Source organism: Ascaphus truei, chromosome 8, assembly GCF_040206685.1.
Source record: "Ascaphus truei isolate aAscTru1 chromosome 8, aAscTru1.hap1, whole genome shotgun sequence".
Lineage (NCBI taxonomy): Eukaryota > Metazoa > Chordata > Amphibia > Anura > Ascaphidae > Ascaphus > Ascaphus truei.
The window spans coordinates 12,559,211-12,579,818 of record NC_134490.1 but is presented as its reverse complement, the minus strand read 5'-3'; the positions used below and the strand labels follow the sequence as shown (position 1 = coordinate 12,579,818).

General features: G+C 38.3%; 1 protein-coding gene across 2 annotated transcripts in view; it reads right to left on the bottom strand.

Moving 5' to 3' along the window:
- Positions 1-20,608, bottom strand: part of GRID1 (glutamate ionotropic receptor delta type subunit 1) — a 661,414-nt gene that overhangs the window by 90,079 nt on the left and 550,727 nt on the right. For both annotated transcript variants that reach the window (XM_075610565.1, XM_075610566.1), the window contains exons 7-8: positions 13,909-14,070; positions 13,178-13,297 (exon numbers count right to left, since the gene is read on the bottom strand). In XM_075610565.1, the coding sequence (XP_075466680.1) occupies positions 13,178-13,297; positions 13,909-14,070 (282 nt within the window). The remainder of the gene's footprint in view (positions 1-13,177; positions 13,298-13,908; positions 14,071-20,608) is intronic.

Below are 20,608 nucleotides of genomic sequence, written 5' to 3'. Positions count from 1 at the left end.
AGGGTCGGTTGACCACTGAAGTGGCTGAATGGTTAAGACTCAGTGCCAACTCCATGTGACTTTGGTCAATCCACTTACGCAGTTTGTATCCTATTGGCGATTATGGTATAGTTCAAAGTTCTAGTACAGGGGAGCGCAGTATTTTTCCCTGCGCCCCCCTGCCGGCTGTCCTCCTCTCCTCGTGCCCCCATCCCCCTTACCTTGGCTCTGATGTTCTGGCGTCATGACTTCACATTGCCATGGCAACGCAACGTCAGATGACCCCACAGTGTCATTTGACGCTGCGTTGCCATGGCGATGCGTCACCAGAAGCCATCTGAACCAAGGTAAAGAGAAGTTTACAGAGGCCATGCAGCTCCCCCGTCATTAATTTAAATGCCTTTGGGAAGCGGGCCCCCCCGCAGAGAATCTCGCACCCCCCACTTTGCGCACCCCTGTTCTAGTAGACATATTGGTCCTAGAGAAAAGCAGATTCACTATAGATCCTTTTAGGGGACCAACATATTCTTCACATATGATATTATTCTGTACAGACCATTTGAAACCCCATAGGTTTCTTCTTCAAATGTACTGTGAATATGGCACAAAAAGATTGAAACACAGCAGCACTTTTCTAGTCTCAAATATTTCTTAGCATAGAAATCTTTTGATAAATATATGGCCATCTTTATTCTAGGTGAAAAACTAAAGCATAATCACAAATGGTTTCCAGGCAACCTAGATTCTTTTGAAGATAAATAACTGTAGAAATGTCAAGCTCGTGGCTTTTTTTTTATATTAGTAGACAAAAAGCAATAGAAACGGCAAGAAATAATTTCAACTTCCTTTCATACAAGAGAAAAAAAACTTGTACACTGTTAAACTGGAACACGCTGATGCCACATGCCTAATACCTAAAGCAGGAAAATAATGTTACAGGAGCAGTTCCACCTGTTTTTTTATTTTTTATTGTAGCCCTCATTTTTTTATGGGGTTGAACCAGAGGTACTTTTGGACCAAACTTAACTATATTCAGCTCTGGGGACTCCCTGGTTACCAACATACTTATCAGTGAAGTTACTGGGTTTAAACCCCCATTCAAGGAAAAGAAAATAGTTGGACAATTCTCAGGCCTATACTGTAGTAACTTCACAAATATCTCGGAATGCATTCCGCTACTTCTTAACATGTCAAACCGTGCAGTTTAGTAATGAATATTTCGGAGCTATTAAAAAAGGCCCCATAGTTTTTCAACGTCTTGAAGTTCGATTACATTTATTTTGATCTCTGAAGAGTTGGCACATTTGTTGAATATCACTTTGGTGTGGCTACGATTCATATGGCGGCTCCTTCCTCACTTGCTTAAGTGAGCTTTCTCATTTATTTCTGGACGTCTTCTGGAGTTGTGGCAAAAATAACAATGCAATCTGCAAATCACAGGTACAGTAACTTAAGTATTCACCGTTGATTTTGAATCCTTTTTTTCTCCCAATTCAATGTCTTGAATAATTCTTCAAGTGTTGCAGTGAAAAGCTTTAGTGACATGGTGTCTCCCTGTCATACTCCTTTGCCGATCTTTATCTTGCTTGTATCTTCATGTAATTTAATGGTTGATTTGGCATTTTCATACTGTAAATGTTCCATATAATATCAATTTACGCTTCTTCAACACTTTGTCTTCTTAATGTATTTAAAATCGCTGAGGTGTAGACAGAATCAAATACTTTTTTGTAATCTACGAATCATAAACTGAGTGGTAGATCATATTCATTACTTCTGGAAATCACTTCTTGTACGACTTGAATGTGGTGCATTGTGTTATATTCACTGCACAATTCTGCATGTTCAATAGCCTGGGCGAAGTCCAGGGTATGGTGCAGCTGATTAGCAAGTAAAAATCTTGTAACTGATTGGAAGTAGACTGATGGGTCTGTGGTTCTTCAGGCTTTGTCTCCTTTCTTCTGGATGAGGATAACTATGGCATTGCTCCATTGTTCTGGAATAGTCCTGTTCTTCAAACAGCATGAAAAGGGTTTTGCAAGGATTTTCTCTAGTTCTTCCCCAACTTCTTTCAAGTTTTCAGTTGTAATTTCATCTTCTCGGGAGCCTTCCCATTCTACATGGATTTTATTGCCTTTGCCACTTCTAATGCAAGGACACATGGAACATCAATGTTGGTTTCTTCTTGCTCTTCCTCTGCTGGATTAAGTCCTGTGCCATATGTGTTCTAGTACAATTTCGTGTAGAAGTCCTCAACTCTCTTTATATGTGCACAGTCTATTATTGTTTATTTCTTTTATATTTATTCTACATTGACATCCAATTTGATATATTGTATACACATATACATTTTCCCCACTGCTCCTCCTTCCTCCACTCACACCTCCCCTCTCTTTGATATCATGCTCCATATTTCTCCCTCTCTCTCTTTCCCTAGTGACTCTGTGCTGCTCCCAAATCCAGTTCTCAGTAGACCTAGTGCAACAGTTGGGCACCTCCCTGCCTTCCTCTGATGATTAATGCTGAATGGGAAGCACTAAACAGTGAACACCACGAGATCGGCTGTCACAAAGGATCTCCATTATTCCCACCCAGATATCCAAAGCTCAGATATTCATTATGGGCTTTTATCTCTAGGTCCACACAGTGATATCTCATCCCACTGATGATATAAAGCTAAATGGAGATAACCTTAACATACTATGTAGGGGCACTCATACAGATTGGGGTCCTTGTTCATCTAGTGTAACTATAGAGATACTGAGGAAATACCTGAAGCCTCTTGAATGTGCCATAATAAAACACTGGTTTCCACTGCACTCAGGATTAAAGATATCCCAGTTGAGAGGACATTTAACCTATTTATTAAGGAAGAACTGAAAGACAATTGCACAATGATTGGGGGTGGTCCCCTTACTGCACCTTACGAAGGGTACCACCCTGAAATGTTGTGCAATTTGTATTCACTTCTGCCACAATAAATATGTTAAATGTGCACTTGACTTCGATATCTTAAATCCCGAGTTCAGTAGAGACCAGCGTTTTATTACGAACAGAGATACTGTTAGAATGCTTTGTTGCTACTTATTGATAGGTGCATGAACCAATCTCCCAGCATAGGACATGTAGAAAAGCCATTAAGGAGTTAAAGAAAATTCTTATGGAGATTAAGGATATAGGGAGTAGAAGAGAAGATCAAAGAGGATAAAATAAACTAGAATAGGTAGGGAAAATGCGTAAACTAATGGAGCACATAAGTCTTATCTGTAATCAATATACGTTTGCCAATGCTGTATTCCATGTGGTCTTAGATTTTCAGATGGAACAAACTAATGTGTCATTCTGTTGCATTCACTTTACGCTGGTGAGATAACCCCAATTAGTATTCAGACCTTGTTATTGTCCTTGACAGACAGAACATGATTTTTCCGCATATACCGAATGAATACATGATGTATCCTGTCAGATTAAAACAAGTATTAAAACATGTCAGCATCTTGTTTCTGATTAAATAATGATTTTGTATTTCAAGAGAATTATTAGATATTGGGCTTTTATCCCTAATGTCTTTAGGAATAAAATAATAATACTGAACCGCAAATATTTATGACGCACGTTTTTCTTTCTATTAGCATAGCAAATATTACAAGGGGAAAGGTAACATCCCAGTTATTGTTACATGTGTTGTATTCAATGATCTGTGATCCTGCTGTCCTCATGAAAAGAAAACGTTGTTAAAAAATAGCTCATATTCTAAATAAGGGTTTTAAATTGGAATGTAATTGTCCATGCATTACACATATAAGTATGACTATGTATGAACAAAGAAGCTATCAATCACAGTGAATGTACGTACTTGTAATAAAATAATAGGAATATATAGATATTGCTGGCATATAAGGTAGTAATCTTCCCATTTTACCTAGAATAGCATAGGGTAAAGATATTCTTTATTGTGAAATGATTACTTTGTTTGAAGTGTATACTTAATGCTGTACTGTAAGTCTGAAAAGCTATGAAATCATATCCCAAATAATCAAACACATTTTTAATATTTAACAGAAGATGGCTCTTGGATCTGTGTTTAAACTTTAATCTGTCCTAGTAAATATACTTTACTAAGTGAGACTAATTATTGAATACAAAAGTCGGTGTTGTTTTCATTTTAAAAACTATAATACGTCATTCTTGTCTGTGGTTATACTGCAAAATTGAGCATTTTGTAAGCTTAAACATTACATCTTTACAGCATCTTTAGTAAATGTGTTAAAAAATACAGGCATACCCCGCATTAACGTACGCAATGGGACTGGAGCATGTATGTAAAGCGAAAATGTACTTAAAGTGAAGCACTACCTTTTTCCACTTATCGATGCATGTACTGTTCTGCATCCATCATATACGTGCATAACTGATGTAAATAACACATTTGTAACAGGCTCTATAGTCTCCCCGCTTGCGCACAGCTTCGGTACAGGTAGGGAGCCGGTATTGCTGTTCAGGACGTGCTGACAGGCGCATGCGCGAGCTGCTGTCTGCCTATTGGGCGAAATGTCCTTACTCACGAGTGTACTTAAAGTGAGTGTCCTTAAACCGGGGTATGCCTGTAATCATCTTGGTCAATAACTTTAAAAAAAAATGTTTCACAAAACATTATCTTACATTTGTTTAATTAAACTGTATTTGTCATCCATTAACCTAACTAATTAACTTACCCTATTACATTTCACTGCACAGTTCCTCATTAGTTCCACTCATACGAATTTACCAGTTTGACAGTAGCCACAAATTAGAACTCTATTTTAATAGAAAGTGCAATATCGACATGCTCCTGGTTGATAACAATTCATTTGTGTTATCTGGCCGTGCCTAATATCAGTTTCATTTTAAAATAGAAATCCCAATGCTGAAATTGCATGAATATTTCAACCATTGGCAATCTACAACAGTGGTGCTTAACTCCAGGCTTTAAGCCACCCCCCCCCCCCCACAACAGGCCAGGTTCTCAGGATATCCCAGCTTCAGCACAGGTGACACAATCAGAGGCTCAGTCAATGACTGAGCCTCTCATTGAGTCACCTGTGCAGAAGCAGAGACTGATTTGAGCCACCAGTGCTGAAGCAGAGATCTCCTGAAAACCTGAGCTGTTGGTGGGGCTTGAGGACTGAGTTGAGCACCACTGATCTACACAAACAAAGTGTTATACCAGAAGAGTCCTACGCATTAAGCTGTAAAAATGGCATGATTGCACCGAAACATATATTGCCTTATTTTCCATTTAATTGTTCACATGTTCAAATCATGCGAAAAAGGCAATTTTGGTAGCGATTTGTCTCTGGCTGTGCAAATCCATGTAGTATGCAAATTTTGTATGCAAATGAATAAATCTTGCAAAAATTAGCTATTCACATGCCATTCAATAAGCTGAGAGATTGAATTTCCCCTGGAAATGCTCACCCCGAGATCTCATCAGAGGATTTTAATGAGATGATGGAGGCAGGGAGAGAATCCATTACAGTAATCTTGCTTTTTCATTATATACCCCCAAAGTAACCTATTTAACTTAGGGTGATATATTTTCAAAGAAGAATTGCATACTGCATGAAAAAAATGTACATAATATATCTGGAAAGGTGCATTATACATGCAAATTATGCAAATTATTCAACTATTTTATCATCTCACCCAGAATGAGACATATTGAGAATTGTTTTGTGGTATGTAAGAACACAGGAGACAGAGAACAATATTTTCTTTAGGACCAACATAGGATCTGGACAATCCTTGTCACCTCCTGGCTGCAGGACTTCCACATTTAAGAGGTGATCATTACTCACATTAACATTCACTCACGTACTGTATCATTATTTATGTATGAGCTGATTTGATATCACAATTATTGTGTTGTATTATAGCACGTTTGTAGCACATTTTAGGGGTATAGCGCTGAGGTTGTGCTTTTTTTCTTCTTCAGGACAGGGACTCCTTTTTCCTAATGTTACTTTTTTTTATGTCAGAAGCACTTATTCCCATTCTGTGTTATTTGCATTATTCGTTATTTATATTATTATGGCATGTGTATTACTGCTGTGAAGCGCTATGTACATTAATGTCGCTATATAAAAAAAGATATTCATACATAAACACTCTCTCCCTCCCCCCTGCTGTCACGCCTCTCCTTCTCCTATTCATAGCCTTATTCTTTCCTGCTTGGGAAGGTGAGAAACAAATACTGTATATTGCATAATATAGTGTTGACCACATTTTATGTACAAAATTCATGCAAATAAGATGTTTAAGGAGCTATATTTTGCTACAAAGAAAACCCTTGTCATTGCATCAACGTGCATTCTATTTTAAGCAGTTTTGCGTGATAAAATGTGAAGTTTAATAAATGTGCCCCCCGGGGTCTCAATAATGTAAAAGGCTGGGAAGTAATAATAAATGAAGGCAACTGAATGAGATGTTTGTTCTAACACTGGAAGAATAGAATCACAATCTAAGTTACAAAGAATATTGTTAATATAAATATTATTTTACTCTACGATCTTGGATTTGTTTAAGGTGCGGTCCTTTAAAACCATATGAGCTGAAATGCCAAAGTAAAAGCAATTAGGACATGAAACTCAATTAATAGCTTTAAGCCAAATACCTTAATAGCAGTAAACAAAGAAGCCGCAATGCACATTCAATACGACAAATTATTTAGTTGATTACTATAGGTTTTTTCTGTGTTTTTTCGTTCCATAATTATGGATCATCTAGTTCAATCCATTGGACAAAACATTTCAAGCCTGCATTTTCCCTTTCCAGTAGAAGGCCTCCCCCTTTGTGCCACCTTCCTCCTATTTCAGTGTCGCGGTGTCAAATGATGCTGCGATGTCATGTGGCATCGCGTTGCCATGGCAATGTCATGTCACATGGCATTAAGTTACCATGGTAACTGGAACGGCGTGGCGTCATTTGACATGACGTTGTCACGTTGTCACGTTGCCATGTCAATGCGACACTATGTGATGTTGCAGCGTCATTTGAGGCAACATCGCGGGAAAAGATGAAGGGCAGCATGAAGGAGAAGGTAAGAACTTTACAGAGGCCCCACACTCTGGGGTAGAGAGCGGGGTCTCTCTGTATTTGGGGGATGAGGGGGAAATTTCATGCCCCGAAATGGTGTGGCCCTAGGCCCAAGCTTATTGGGCCTAATGGGAAATCCGCTACTGATATAGTATAAAATTTATAGTGTAGGACCTTCTGACAGAGTCTACCTTGCCGTGGTTGCAGGCTTGTTGTATATTTTGTATATGTGTGGTAATTTTCCCAGTAGTTCTCCAATTGACACAAATGAATATAAACAGTACATATATAATATTGTGGGTCTGGGTTTTGAGCTTGCTAAAATGGTGTATGCCTAATTGCCAAAGACCATAGCCCTACATACTGTAGCAAATATCGTGTGGATACACATTCCGAATCCACACTAAAGTAACTGTTTAGATACTGCACTCATACTCACAATGTAACCACAGCTATGAAATGCAATGTCCAGTTCTACTGGAGTAGTAAGACATTAAGACGATGTTAAGATATCCCAGGGATTATGGAGCACACTGATATCTTATTTGAAGCCATTGAGGAGTCCAAAGAGGTTTAAATAAAATAGCATTGTACTCTGTCGTGCCTAGTACAGGGGTAGCGAACTTCAGTCCTCAAGAGCTACCAAAAGGTCAGGTTTCCAGGATATCCCTGCTTCAGCACAGGCGGCTTAATCATTGGTGTAGTCAAAGACCCAGCCATTGATTGCGCCACCTGTGCTGAAGCAGCGATATTCTGAAAACCTGACCTGTTGGTAGCTCTTGAGGATTGGAGTTTGCTACCCGTCACCTAGTATATCTTCCTAACACCAAATTCATACTGCAGATCACAAAATAAATACTGCTTGTGTTGGGGGATAATAAGGGACTCATCATAGCTGCAGTGAAAAATGCTGCAGAGAGTTCAGAGTTGTAATGATCAGGCAGTTTTTAGAAAATTTAGCAATTTATTGTTCTAAACACAAATATTTACATATTTTCACTACATTTGAATAATGTTTCTCATGTATCAAAGCACAAAGGGTGCAAGCGCAAATAACACTACTTAAATGTGCATAATATGATGTGAACATAAATAAAGTTCAGTGTGAATGGTGATAATCAAAACTAATACTATTCTTGGTAGAAAGTGCAGACCCCAAACAGGACTCAGACCCAGTCCAGACAGAGTATAGGCAGAAAAACCAGGGTGCAAATTTCATCCAGGGACATAAAAGAAATAAATAACAACAGTAGTGCAACACAGTATACACAATCTGAATCAGAATCGGATAAAGCTGTGAATGTTAAACACACTTGCTACACGTGATAGTCAGGCAGTGTGGTTATACTGTATAGAGTAACCAACTCAGAGGCTACGTGGCTGAATTTTGGATGTTGTAGGTTATTATACATAAATGTACACTTTGCTTTTTGTCGAAAGGATTTCATAATAATATATTATGCAGCATTCATTTGAAAGTTTCTTTTTTTTTTTTTTAAATAAAAGTATATTTTGAACTCAATAGGAGTAAAAATGTCTTTAACTTATTCATAGCCAGAGGTGCATATACTAATACTCCAGCAGTTTTGGTTTGTCTGGGTCTTTAAAACATTGGCAATTGCATTCTCTTACAGCAACACAAAAGAGACAAAAATATTTGCTATTCAGCAATACTCTAAGAACAACAGTGCATAGCGATGCAGTACACAACACAATGCTAAATTGCTTGCAAGCTCACCACAGGGGCATCCCAAGCAAAGGAGCAATATTTTCCCAGTTTGAAAACACTGCACAAAGAACTTATTGTGGCAAAGGCCGTGAACAATAATATACAGTAACACAGTACAATATTTAGTGACTGGCCTCGCTTAGGTTTTTATCAGAGAGAAACCTCTCTTATGAGACTATTTCAGGCACGTGATGTAAGTGCATTTAGGGGGTTATGTAGCAAGGCAAATTTGGAGCCAACCTGAAGCAAATCATTCATTTGCATAGTACATCTATTTGGGTCAATGTATTGTATTGTATGTCTTTATTTATATAGCGCCATTAATGTACATAGCGCTTCACAGTAGTAATACACGTGGTAATCAAATAAATAACAGATAATATAAATAACAGATCATGGGAATAAGTGATTCAGACATAAAAGTATCATTAAGGTAGAGGAGTCCCTTCTCCGAGGAGCTTACAGTCTAATTGGTGGGTAGGGAGAACGTACAGAGACAGTAGGAGGGAGTTCTGGTAAGTGCATCTGCAGGGGGCTAAGTTTTATATCATGTGTCCAGTATTATCCACAGTGCTATTCATATGCTTGTTTAAGCAAGTGTGTCTTAAGGTGGGTCTTAAAGGTGGATAGAGTAGGTGCTAGTTGGCTATTGAGGGGAAGGGCATTCCAGAGGTGCGGGGCAGTCAGTGAGAAAGGTTTAAGGCGGGAGAGGGCTTTAGATACAAAGGGGGTAGAAAAAAGACATCCTTGAGAAGAACGCAAGAGTCGGGGTGGTGTATAACGAGAAATTAGGGCTGAGATGTAAGGAGGGGCAGAAGAGTGTAAAGCTTTAAAAGTGAGGAGGAGAATCGAGTGTGAGATGTGGGATTTGATCGGAAGCCAGGAGAGGGATTTCAGGAGGTGAGACGCAGAGACAGATTTAGGAAAGAGCAGAGCGATTCTGGCAGCAGCGTTTAGGATAGATTGTAGGGGAGACAGGTGAGAGGCAGGAAGGACGGACAGCAGGAGGTTACAGTAATCAAGACGGGAGAGGATGAGGGCCTGAGTCAGAGTTTTAGCAGTCGAGTAACAGAGGAACGGGTGTCTTAGTGATATTGCGGAGGAAAAAGCGACAGGTTTTAGAAACGTTTTGAATGTGAGAGGAGAATGTGAGAGAGGAGTCCAGTGTGACCCCTAAGCAGCGTGCTTGGGCTACTGGGTGAATGATCGTACTTCCAACAGTAATGTGGAAGGAGGTAGTAGGGCCAGATTTGGGAGGAAGTATGAGGAGTTCTGTTTTTGCCATGTTGAGTTTAAGGCGACGGAGGGCCATCCAGGATGATATAGCAGAGAGACATTCAGAAACTTTGGTTTGTACAGCAGGTGTAAGGTCACGTGTTGAAAAGTACATTTGTGTGTCGTCAGCGTAGAGGTGATATTTAAACCCAAGAGATGTTTTTAGGTCACCTAGAGAGAGTGTGTACAGAGAAAAGAGAAGAGGTCCCAGGACAGAGCCCTGGGGTAACCCCACAGAGAGATCAATAGAGGAGGAAGTGGTGTTAGCAGAAGAGACACTAAAAGTACGATGGGAGAGGTAAGAGGAGATCCAGGATAGAGCTTTATTCCGAATACCAAGAGTATGGAGACTGTGAAGAAGAAGAGGGTGGTCCATGGTGTCAAATTCTGCGGAGAGGTCGAGTAATATGAGCAGAGTGTAATGACCTCTGTCTTTGCCAGCATGGAGGTCATCAGTTATTTTAGTGAGTGCTGTTTCCGTGGAATGAGCAGTGCGGAAGCCAGATTGTAGTGGGTCTAGGAGAGAATAGGTGTTGAGAAAATGAAGCAAGCGTGAGATTACAAGAGTTTAGAGGCAAAAGGCAGGAGGGAGACAGGTCGATATTTAGACGGACAGGTAGGGTCAAGCTTGCTGTTTTTGAGTAATGGTATAACTGTTGCATGTTTGAAGGAGGAGGGAAAAGTACCAGAGTAGAGGGAGGAGTTAAAAATGTGTGTGAGCGTAGGGATTATAGTGGGACCAAGAGGTTTTAGGAGATGGGAGGGAATGGGGTCAAGAGGGCAAGTGGTAGAGGAAGTAGTGGAGATCAACAGTGATACATCCTCCTCTGAGACTGTGGAAAAAGCGTCAAGGAAGGCAGGAGGAGAGTTAGGAATAGGTGTAGGATGGAAGGAAGAAACAGACGGGATGTTCTGACGTATGAATACCACCTTTTCCTTAAAATAGTCAGCAAAGTCCTGAGCGGAGATGGAGGAAGAAGAGGCAGCTGATGGTGGTTTGAGTAGAGCGTCAAAGACAGAGAAGATGACACAGATTATAATACAATATATCAAATTGTGTGTCAAATTGTGTGTCCGTGTGTCACATTATCTTGTATTTGATCTGCCAGATGTGAAGTTTTCTGGCTAATATTTTGCATGTGGGAAAATGCTTTATACATTTGATGCAAGGTGACAGTGAATGAGTTAAAATTCTCTCTCTTTGTGGGGTTAAGTGGATTTATTGGTGTACTGTAGGTGAAAACAAGTACTGTATTTCATGAAAAATACATCATTGTAAAGCATGTGAAAAATATACTGCAAAACATTAGTGTTTAATTTAGTCTTGATGTGAATTCAGGTCAACCTACTGTATAGTATTAGTATGAGTCTTGACTAAAATGACACCATTTGGTCTGTTTCTGTGTCTCTTGCAGTTCACGGTACACAATGATACATGAGAAATTAAAGTAAATAATTGACTGTATTCACGTATAATTAATAACTCATTCTTGTTAGTTAAAAGATGAATGATGTGCAAATGTTGCCTAATGATACATAATGGATCTTTCCACCAACTAGTCTGCTTGACATGACATTAACTAATCCAACGAACAAGGCCTGCTTAGCCAATAGTGAAGATAGAGATCAAGGTGAATGCAAGAAAATTGGTAATCAGAAACAAGGGAGAACAGGCTCTGGCGTACTGTACTTGTGATCTAAGTATATGAATGAATTAAAACTTAAATCTTTAATAACTACATCATTAAAAAATGATAAGTGAATTGAAAAAGATAATAAACTAACTTATTAATATATACAACAATAATTAAAACTAGTCCAAAGCAGGACCAGATAATTAAAAGTAAATAAATAATAGGACATTGGAAGTGGTGACTATAGACAATTTAGCGCGTTCCTAAAGGAAGTATGTTTCTGTTGTATATATTAATATGTTGGTTTATTATTCTTTTCAATTCACTTATCATTTTTTAATGATGTCCTTATTAAAGATTTACGTTTTAATTCACTCATATTCTTAGATCACACGTACAATACCCCAGAGCCCCCCCCCCTGGTTTCATGACATTCTATGATCAAGTGTTGACATTGTGAGGTTATCATGATTTTATGTTAATATTCACTATGAGGCGGAGATATGACCTTGTTTAATATTGATTGATTCGTGTGTTATGTTTATGATAGTGCGAGGCTCCATTGCTGCCTTATTTGTGTATAAACGAGCGATATTGATAACATTGTTTATACACCTCAGGTATGGGCTTAACCTTCGTATTGATAGGACCTTGTCATTGGCCGCACAATCTTTTGAGACAAAAGAGGTGTACTGTATGCATTAAACTGTGAAAGTGGTGATCAGGGCAACGAAATCAACTTCAATTCGATAGTGCCCCGATCAGCAGTATTACACTTTAATGAGTAACCCCCATAGACAGTAAAAGAGACTGAAATGCAAGTTAAATGACTCATACTCTATTAATGGCAAGATTTGTTCTTGGTTTCATCCAAATGAGAGCTATTTTAATACGTGTCTGAATGTACAGTACCCTCTGTACGACCTCTTTATGCAGATGCAAATCTACCTTTTTAATTAAAATATTGTTTAAGCCTTAATGCACCTGCGTTTCCTATGGTTATGCATTTGATGTGACACTGTATTTCTGTGGTAGTATTGACTAATGCTATATGCATTCCGAAGGTCACTTATAATGGTCCAGAGTCAGTTGAGAATGACAGCATCTTAATATTTGTTTATGAAACAAACTGATGTAATTATTCTTATGATACAATTTACTTACATTTGCAACAAGTTACTAACCTATAATAACATAAGACAAATCATGTGAATTGTGTAGTTTACTAAATCTGTCATCTCTTGTCATTTCATAATAATTCTCTATTTAGCCTTGTGTTTTTAGCATCCATTAAAATATATGTGAAAGTTTAACATAACCTGATACAAGGGCAGTGGTGATCTCTTTGATAGGTTGGATTCGTTAAAAAAAGACGATGCTGATGTAGGTAGATTATTTCTGTGATTAAATGCTCTGGATTCAAGAAATAATGTTCTACTAAACAAACACCCATATTTAAATTAAACAAAATAAAGATTGTCTTTACCCTCCGCACATCTTTGCCAAATGTTTCGCTGTAGCTTGTTCCAAGAATTTCAAATTGCACATGAGGATTGGAGCTGTCTTCTCTAAATTCCATTATCCCGGTTAATCCTATTATTCGACCCTAAAGAAATAGGATTGAAAAAAATTAGAAGTAGCATTTGGTTTATTGAAATGTCATTATTTACAGCGAAAGAAATGCTTATCTTTTACACCATCTCTCTTGTATTTATATTTACTGTAGAAACTTAATTTAATTAGCAAGGTACAGTATAGGGGTTTGCCGCATTGCAGCACAAATATATACTGGAACATGGAATGAAGGAATCTGTGAATAAACACAGTTTTAATGGATGGAACAATATACCTGTTAACAATTTGTATATAATTTGACTAATATTACCTTGGCAAATATGACTGTGATAAACAGACGTTTTACAGACTTCTAAATCATTGAATATTCAATCCCAATCACAGTATAGGATTCCAAAAGTTGAATCTTAATCTTCATAAAATGATGGTCATTTGGAGCCTTTTCTCTTCAACGTTCGATGTAAATTCTAATGCCATTCAGTAAAACCCTTTAACGTTTTCTTAATATAGCATCGGAAATGTTGACAAATAATCAATGTAACATCGTGTTTTTAGACACTGTACATAAATTGTGTTTTTTGTCGCATTGTGTTGTTTTTAAACAAAAGTAGATTAAAACAGTTGAACCAGACTAAACGTTACCTTCTTTATAGTCTCTAGCATGGATCTTCCACCATTCCATGGTTTGTTTGATTTCCTCATACAGTTCAGACTTGCCATACTATGCCACTTTCTGTCTTCCAACTTTCTATGGAATGCATTGGCCAACATCAACACACTGTCATACAGGTAAAGGTTGGAAACCTGCAAATAATACACATGCTTAATTCCTTTTCTGAAACCCCCTAACATTATTCAGCAAACGGCATATATTTAAATCATTCAAAATAAATGTAATTATACCAATGTTTTTTGGTTTCTGCATTTTAATAATTGTCCATTTTTATACTGTATTTTTATACTGTAGGTAGATTTCCACATTACTCAGGATAGCAAAGCATCAGAATGTTTAAAAAAAATACTTTGATTGGTGATTCATTACAATTGCTTCTTATGATAACTCAGAACCAGCCATAATTGGCCATTCAGCTATTTAGTCTACTCAATTTCAAATAACCAGAATATGAGCAATTGATTGTTTTTTACTTTGCATCAATAGCCCTTAACTAATTTAATTTAACAGAAAGTAGAATCATAACATATATGTGTCCTTATGTTACTTTTATTATTCCTCTTCAAAAATGTGCAACTTCCAGTCATGTTTGATAATGACCCAACAGAATTTTCCGGTCTATAGGCACTTACGTTTTTGCCGCCCCCTGATCTCCTCTTGCAGTGTCCCGACATCACGCGGCAATGCATATCCATGACAACAGGATGCCATGTGATGTCCCATAGTCATAGCAACGCCTTGTGATGTCGCAGCGTCAAATGACGCTGCAGGAGGAAGTAAGAGACCTTTACAGAGGCCCCACGCTCTCACCCAGCAATCATTTTTATTGTTGTGAGGTAGACAGCGGGGCCTCTGTAACCGCAGCACCTCCCCCTCCAAAATGTTCCGCCCCTGAAATTTTCCGCCCCCGGAACCCGGGGCCTACTAGGCCTGCATATTATTGTTTTCTGTTCATCGTAATTTTTATACTTCTTTAGGCGGTAAATGTATAGTAGTCCGTGAAAGCGATATACTTCCAATTACTGCCAAACATTTTTACATGTATTTTCAGATGCATCTAATAGTTATCCAGGTTTAAGACGAAGAGATAAACACATCAAAATCATTATACCAAAGTAAACATATTTTTCAACAAATTCTTTAATGTGTCTAAAGGTGAAATAATAAGCATTTAATTGCTATAAATTATACCACTAATTCCTTGGAGAATATTATTACCATCTGCAAATTGCTGTGGCACAAAAGATATAATCAGATATAAATACTTAAAACATAATACGCAATGTACGTGTTTTTACATAAAAAGAAAGAATCACTTGGTGACCGTAAATAAAAATGACACATCTGTATGAATTATTATATCCCAGACTTTAACTTTTAAAATTACTTTGAAAACACAGGAACATTTCAAAGCAGATCTGGACAGAATAATTTCTTTGTGTGTGCCAATGAAAATGATTTTCCCCAAAATAACCTACATTATGCATTTCTGCAAAAAAAAAAAAACTTTCTCCTCAAAGAACAAATGTTAGAAACCAACAGTTCACTGATCCAGATCTTAGCACTGTTGCATGATCAATAAAATAGAACAGATTGTACTTGAGAATTAATGAAAACAAGTAACAATGCTTCAAACGCCTTTGAATAAATGTTCTTGAATGTTACTCCTATTATAACACAGAAAATAAAATGCCGTATTTAAGCCTGGATGAAGATAACATCCCATGACAAACAGTTTTTAAAAACGTGTTAACAAAATTAATACACCTCTTTTTTTCCCAACTAACTTTAAAGCTTCAGACCAAACAATATCTTACATGGTTTTTTTTAATACATCAGTTCTGTACTATGATAAAATACTTGTAGCATTTTATTTAAACAGCTGTGAATTACATTTTTAATGTATTATAATGTAACAAGAATTATTTGTTTCTATAGCATCTATTTACAGTCACATCCCCTTCCTCTTCTAAATAGGCTCTGGCACACAACTTTTTAATCCCTGCCCTTTCTCTAGCAGTGCACCAATTGTATCTAGTGACTTCCTGTCACATGACCTTCCCCACAGAACTTTGCTTCTTGGGTCCTCTTCTGCTGCACTGACAGCCATTTAGTGAAGCCCCGAGCCAAATCTATGCCGATCAATCGCAGGAGAACGGATCGATCGGCAACTTAGCTAATTACTCATCATTGTGCGGATTGTATTGTTGCACATATTAAAGGTGAAAATAATAATAATAATAAAAACGGCAGCCTGGACTGCTGCCTTAATGATAGCATTGTGAATATTCCAGTAACTGACATAAATGACATGCAGATTATGCGGTTACACCTGCACATTTTAACTCGTTACTTAAACCTATGAAATGTCCCAGTTCGCTCTGAACAGACTGAGTTTTTAAAGGTCTATTGAAGAACAAATATATCAAGAATAACTGTAGGCAGCATTAAAAGCTTGTTGAAATAGCCAACGATATGGGGGAAATGTATCAAGGTAAAGAAAGTGCATAGAAGCTTGTTTTGACACATGACTCCATTTTCTGCTTGCATCTGCATCAAATGTATGACAGTGTTTCTTACACCTGACGCCAATTGTTGGCCAGAAATGTTTACATCCCCTGGCGAATTTTTGAAACAAATACAAGATACAAAAGTGACGCAGGGGGACACAGAGTTTGTTACATCTCATTAATACCTGTGCGGCCCTAACTCCTCCTATTGTCACTCCCAAAATCAGAGATGACGCAAACAGCGAAAAAGGTAATGCAAGTCCTTGATACACTGATGCAAAGAGACACAAGATCAAAATGACACAGTTTGCGCCAATTTTGCTCCAAATTTACTATGATACATAATCCCCTATGTATCAAAGGTAAAATTTAGGTGCAAAATAATCTGTGCATCATGTAACTCCTCCCTGACTCCTCCTACTGACTCTCCCCAAGGTGCAAACTGGGGCAGAGACGCAGAATGTGCTACATCTCATTATAATCTGTGCACATGTAACTCCCCCAACTCCTCCTACTAACTCTCCCCAGGGTGCAAATTGGGGCAGAGACGCAGAATGTGATACCTCTCATTATAATCTGTGTACCATGTAACTCCTCCCTGACTCCTCCTACTGACTCTCCCCAAGGTGCAAACTGGGGCAGAGACGCAGAATGTGCTACATCTCATTATAATCTGTGCACATGTAACTCCCCCAACTCCTCCTACTAACTCTCCCCAAGGTGCAAACTGGGGCAGAGACGCAGAATGTGATACATCTTATTATAATCTGTGCACCATGCTGGATTATGTCCTGTTTCATCTGTGTTCCCGTACAATTTAATGTAGAAGTTCTCAACTCTCTTTATAAGGAGTGCATGGTCTTTATCGTTGATCCATCATCTTCTTTGAGTACAATTATGTGCTTCTTCCCAATCATAATTTGCTGTTTCATTGTCTTTAAGCTTTGTTATCTTTGATAGTCTTCCTCACCATATCCAGTTACATTTTCTTCCATCTTCAGTTTTACGTTTGCGGGTTACAGTATCTTGCACAGTCATGTATATTCAATTTCTGTTTTTGCATCTTGGGACAGCTTCATCTTTTGTTGTCTCCTCAGTAACTGCTTTGTCTCATCTGATATTTTCTTCTCCCGTTTCATGTTAGCGTTTCTTCCAGTTCATTCTGCCCTTTCAACTACAGTCTTCATAAATTCTTCATAATGTTTTGTTAAAGTGTCCCCAGGAAGCTAAAGCGATTTTGTCAGCTCGAGTTGAAGTTCTCTGCTGTTATTCTTGATTGTTTTTGCCTTCTTTTTAAGCCGGTTTATTCTTTCCGTCTTTGCATTCAGATGTAATTTGCAGAGAACCAATCAGTGATCACTCCTTATGTCAAACGGTTAATAGCATTTTTTATATGCATTTGCATTCATTTATACCGGCCTAGATTTTAATACAGATGTAGCAAGACTCAGTGTCTCCGGCGCCGCGGTCGAAGAAGCAAAAGTCTGCGGCGCCAGTGATAGTGCCTGCTGCATGTTGCACACAGCGTTAATCCTCTGATGCTGCGAGCAATGCAGTCGCGTGACGGCGGGTGGCAGCGGCATTGAAGACAGTTAGTTTAGCTACAGTACATCTGTAGCTATTTAAGTTTCATAAATTAGGAAGCAAATGATAAAACTTTGAGAGTGCAGTGAAATGACTGAGTGCTTCCACTCTGCGCCTCCTACATTTGTTGCTAAGTGAAATTGCACTTTAAAAACGAATGGTACAGTCAGTCTAGGACATTTGGTCGCTACCGTTTTGTCGTGACCAAGTCGCTGCCGGTGTTTAGCCACCACTCTCTTTGCCGCCGGGACATCTTTCCGCCAGCCGTTTCGCTGCCAAGGTAAGCCCCAAACCATACCCTAAAAACCCTTAATCTTAACCCCTAATACTAACACTACCTCCTACCCTAAAAACCTTAACCCCTTACCATACAACCCCTTACCCTAGTCCCCTACCCTACAAACCACCGATAATGACATTACCCCCTACCCTAAGAACCATAACCCCTTACCCTAAAAACCCCTTACCCTAAAAACCCCTTACCCTAACCCCCTTCAAGTAGCTTTCTTTATCGGCGAAACGGCAGTGGCGAAGGATCCCTCAGCGGCCGAACGCGCAGTCGATTTGGTAGCGGCAAAATGGACGCGACCAAATGTCCGATACAGTGGTACAGTATTCTCAAAGGATGTCGCCATTTAGGATCTGTATAAAAGCGCTTGTAGCCTTCTATTTAAGCAACGCATCGGGGTGTGTGCAGGTAGATCACCAATAAATAACACTTCTGAAATGCTTCAATGCACTTACAGGTGTTGTACTGTTGTTTATTTATACTCAAAAAAAAATAGAAATGTCCCATTAGAAGGAGAAGCTACTAACTTCTAAAACATTCACCTGGGGTAAACTGAAAAGTTATTTACCAAATGAAAGGCATATCAGGAAGAGGAGCTTGTAACAGACGGACCATAGCTCACTGGCAATCTCAATCTGTTTTGCTTGTATAACAGAACAATCGGCATCATTATGGGCTAGTGGTAGGGTTAACCAATATACCCAGAATAATATCCTTGCTAACTGTCCATCGCTTTGTTCTTTTTGCCTGTCATATTCTTCCTGCTACCCATAGTGGAAAACAAAGACGTGGGAAGCTGGGAGACGGCCTAGATTTTTAAGTCTTCCATAAATTGCGAGACTTGGCAAAGTATATTCTAGAATGATTTGTTTCATTCACTGAAGGCAACGGAGGATATAGAAAACTTATATTCTAGCTTTGCACTTACCAAGAAAATGAGTGTATCATTGAGAAACCGGAAATTTCTTTGCATTCTACGTACATGCATTTAGCTTGCTGGCAAAGGGCTTAGCTCTGTATTTAATATGCTGTGAAGTCACATCTCAAGAGCTCAGTGCTATTCAAATTAATATTCCTTAGGACGGGGAAGAAGCTTCACAGGGTATTGAAAAGGGGTCTTAGAATTGAATGTAGTGCACCGGGTTCCAGGATTTTTCAGTCAATGTGTTCATGCAATGTTGTAGAAAAGGTTTGGTATATTCTCACATGTCATTCAACCAATTCAAGTTTAATACTTTGACTTCCTACTAACCAAAGCTTTATATATATATATATATAAAAGAAAGCATGGCATTTACACTTCTATTGTGTTTCGGAAGCCCAATATTGGAAATGGGCGAATCATACTCCCAAGTTCGAATTCACTGCGAAAACGGCATTTATTCACAAAGCTGAATATTCAAAAACTTGTTTAAAAAAAAAGTTTTGTTTGCCTAACTTAAAAAAAAAGATTTTAAAAATTTGCGTCAAAGCTTTCAATTCCGTCATTAAGATTAATTCAGCAAAGTTGTACACTTTGGCCAGAACCTGTAATATAAGAGGGGGAGAGAGGGGAACAGAGGGAGGATACATCCTACATTTAGGGTTCCATAAATTATTGCAAGCTGAGGGACTTTAGACCACTTCAGACATTTTTATAAGCACTCCTCTATGGTTCTTTTTATCAGACAAGCTTTGGAAACGTATTTTTTTTTTCTTCCTAAATACATCCTCCAGCAATGCAAATCTACCGTAACTTACAGTTTCAACAGATGGGGAAATCATCTAAGGCAAAACTTGTATTTGCCAAATGTTAACCCAGAGAAAGCTCAACAGAAGTCAGAACAAAATGATATGCAATTGTTTGCCATTTGTATGTAAATTAAACTGCTTTAGAATACATCCGCGTCACCTATTCATTCACAGTTGAATGATAAAATAACACTAGCAAAAACGCACTCTACTTATATCTGTGACATGCTGTAACATACTAAGTAACCGTTTCTAGTATTGTATCATTTATATCATCTAATTATTGCCTATTCAGGTAGAACAAAATGTGTTTATCTGTGGGGTAATTACAAACGTGCAGTTATTTATTTAAAAATGACTTATTAAGGGGCAATATGTGTTATCGCATCCATTCACTTAAATGTCGGGTAATATGGGATCACAGTGCGATAACCCTCATCACACTAGTGAATCTACCCCTTAAGAAGGATGTCAAAGTCTCTTCCCCAAGGTCTACCAACGCTTTGCACAAGCAGCTATTATATTCATTTAAAAAAAGCATGTGTCAGCTTTTTA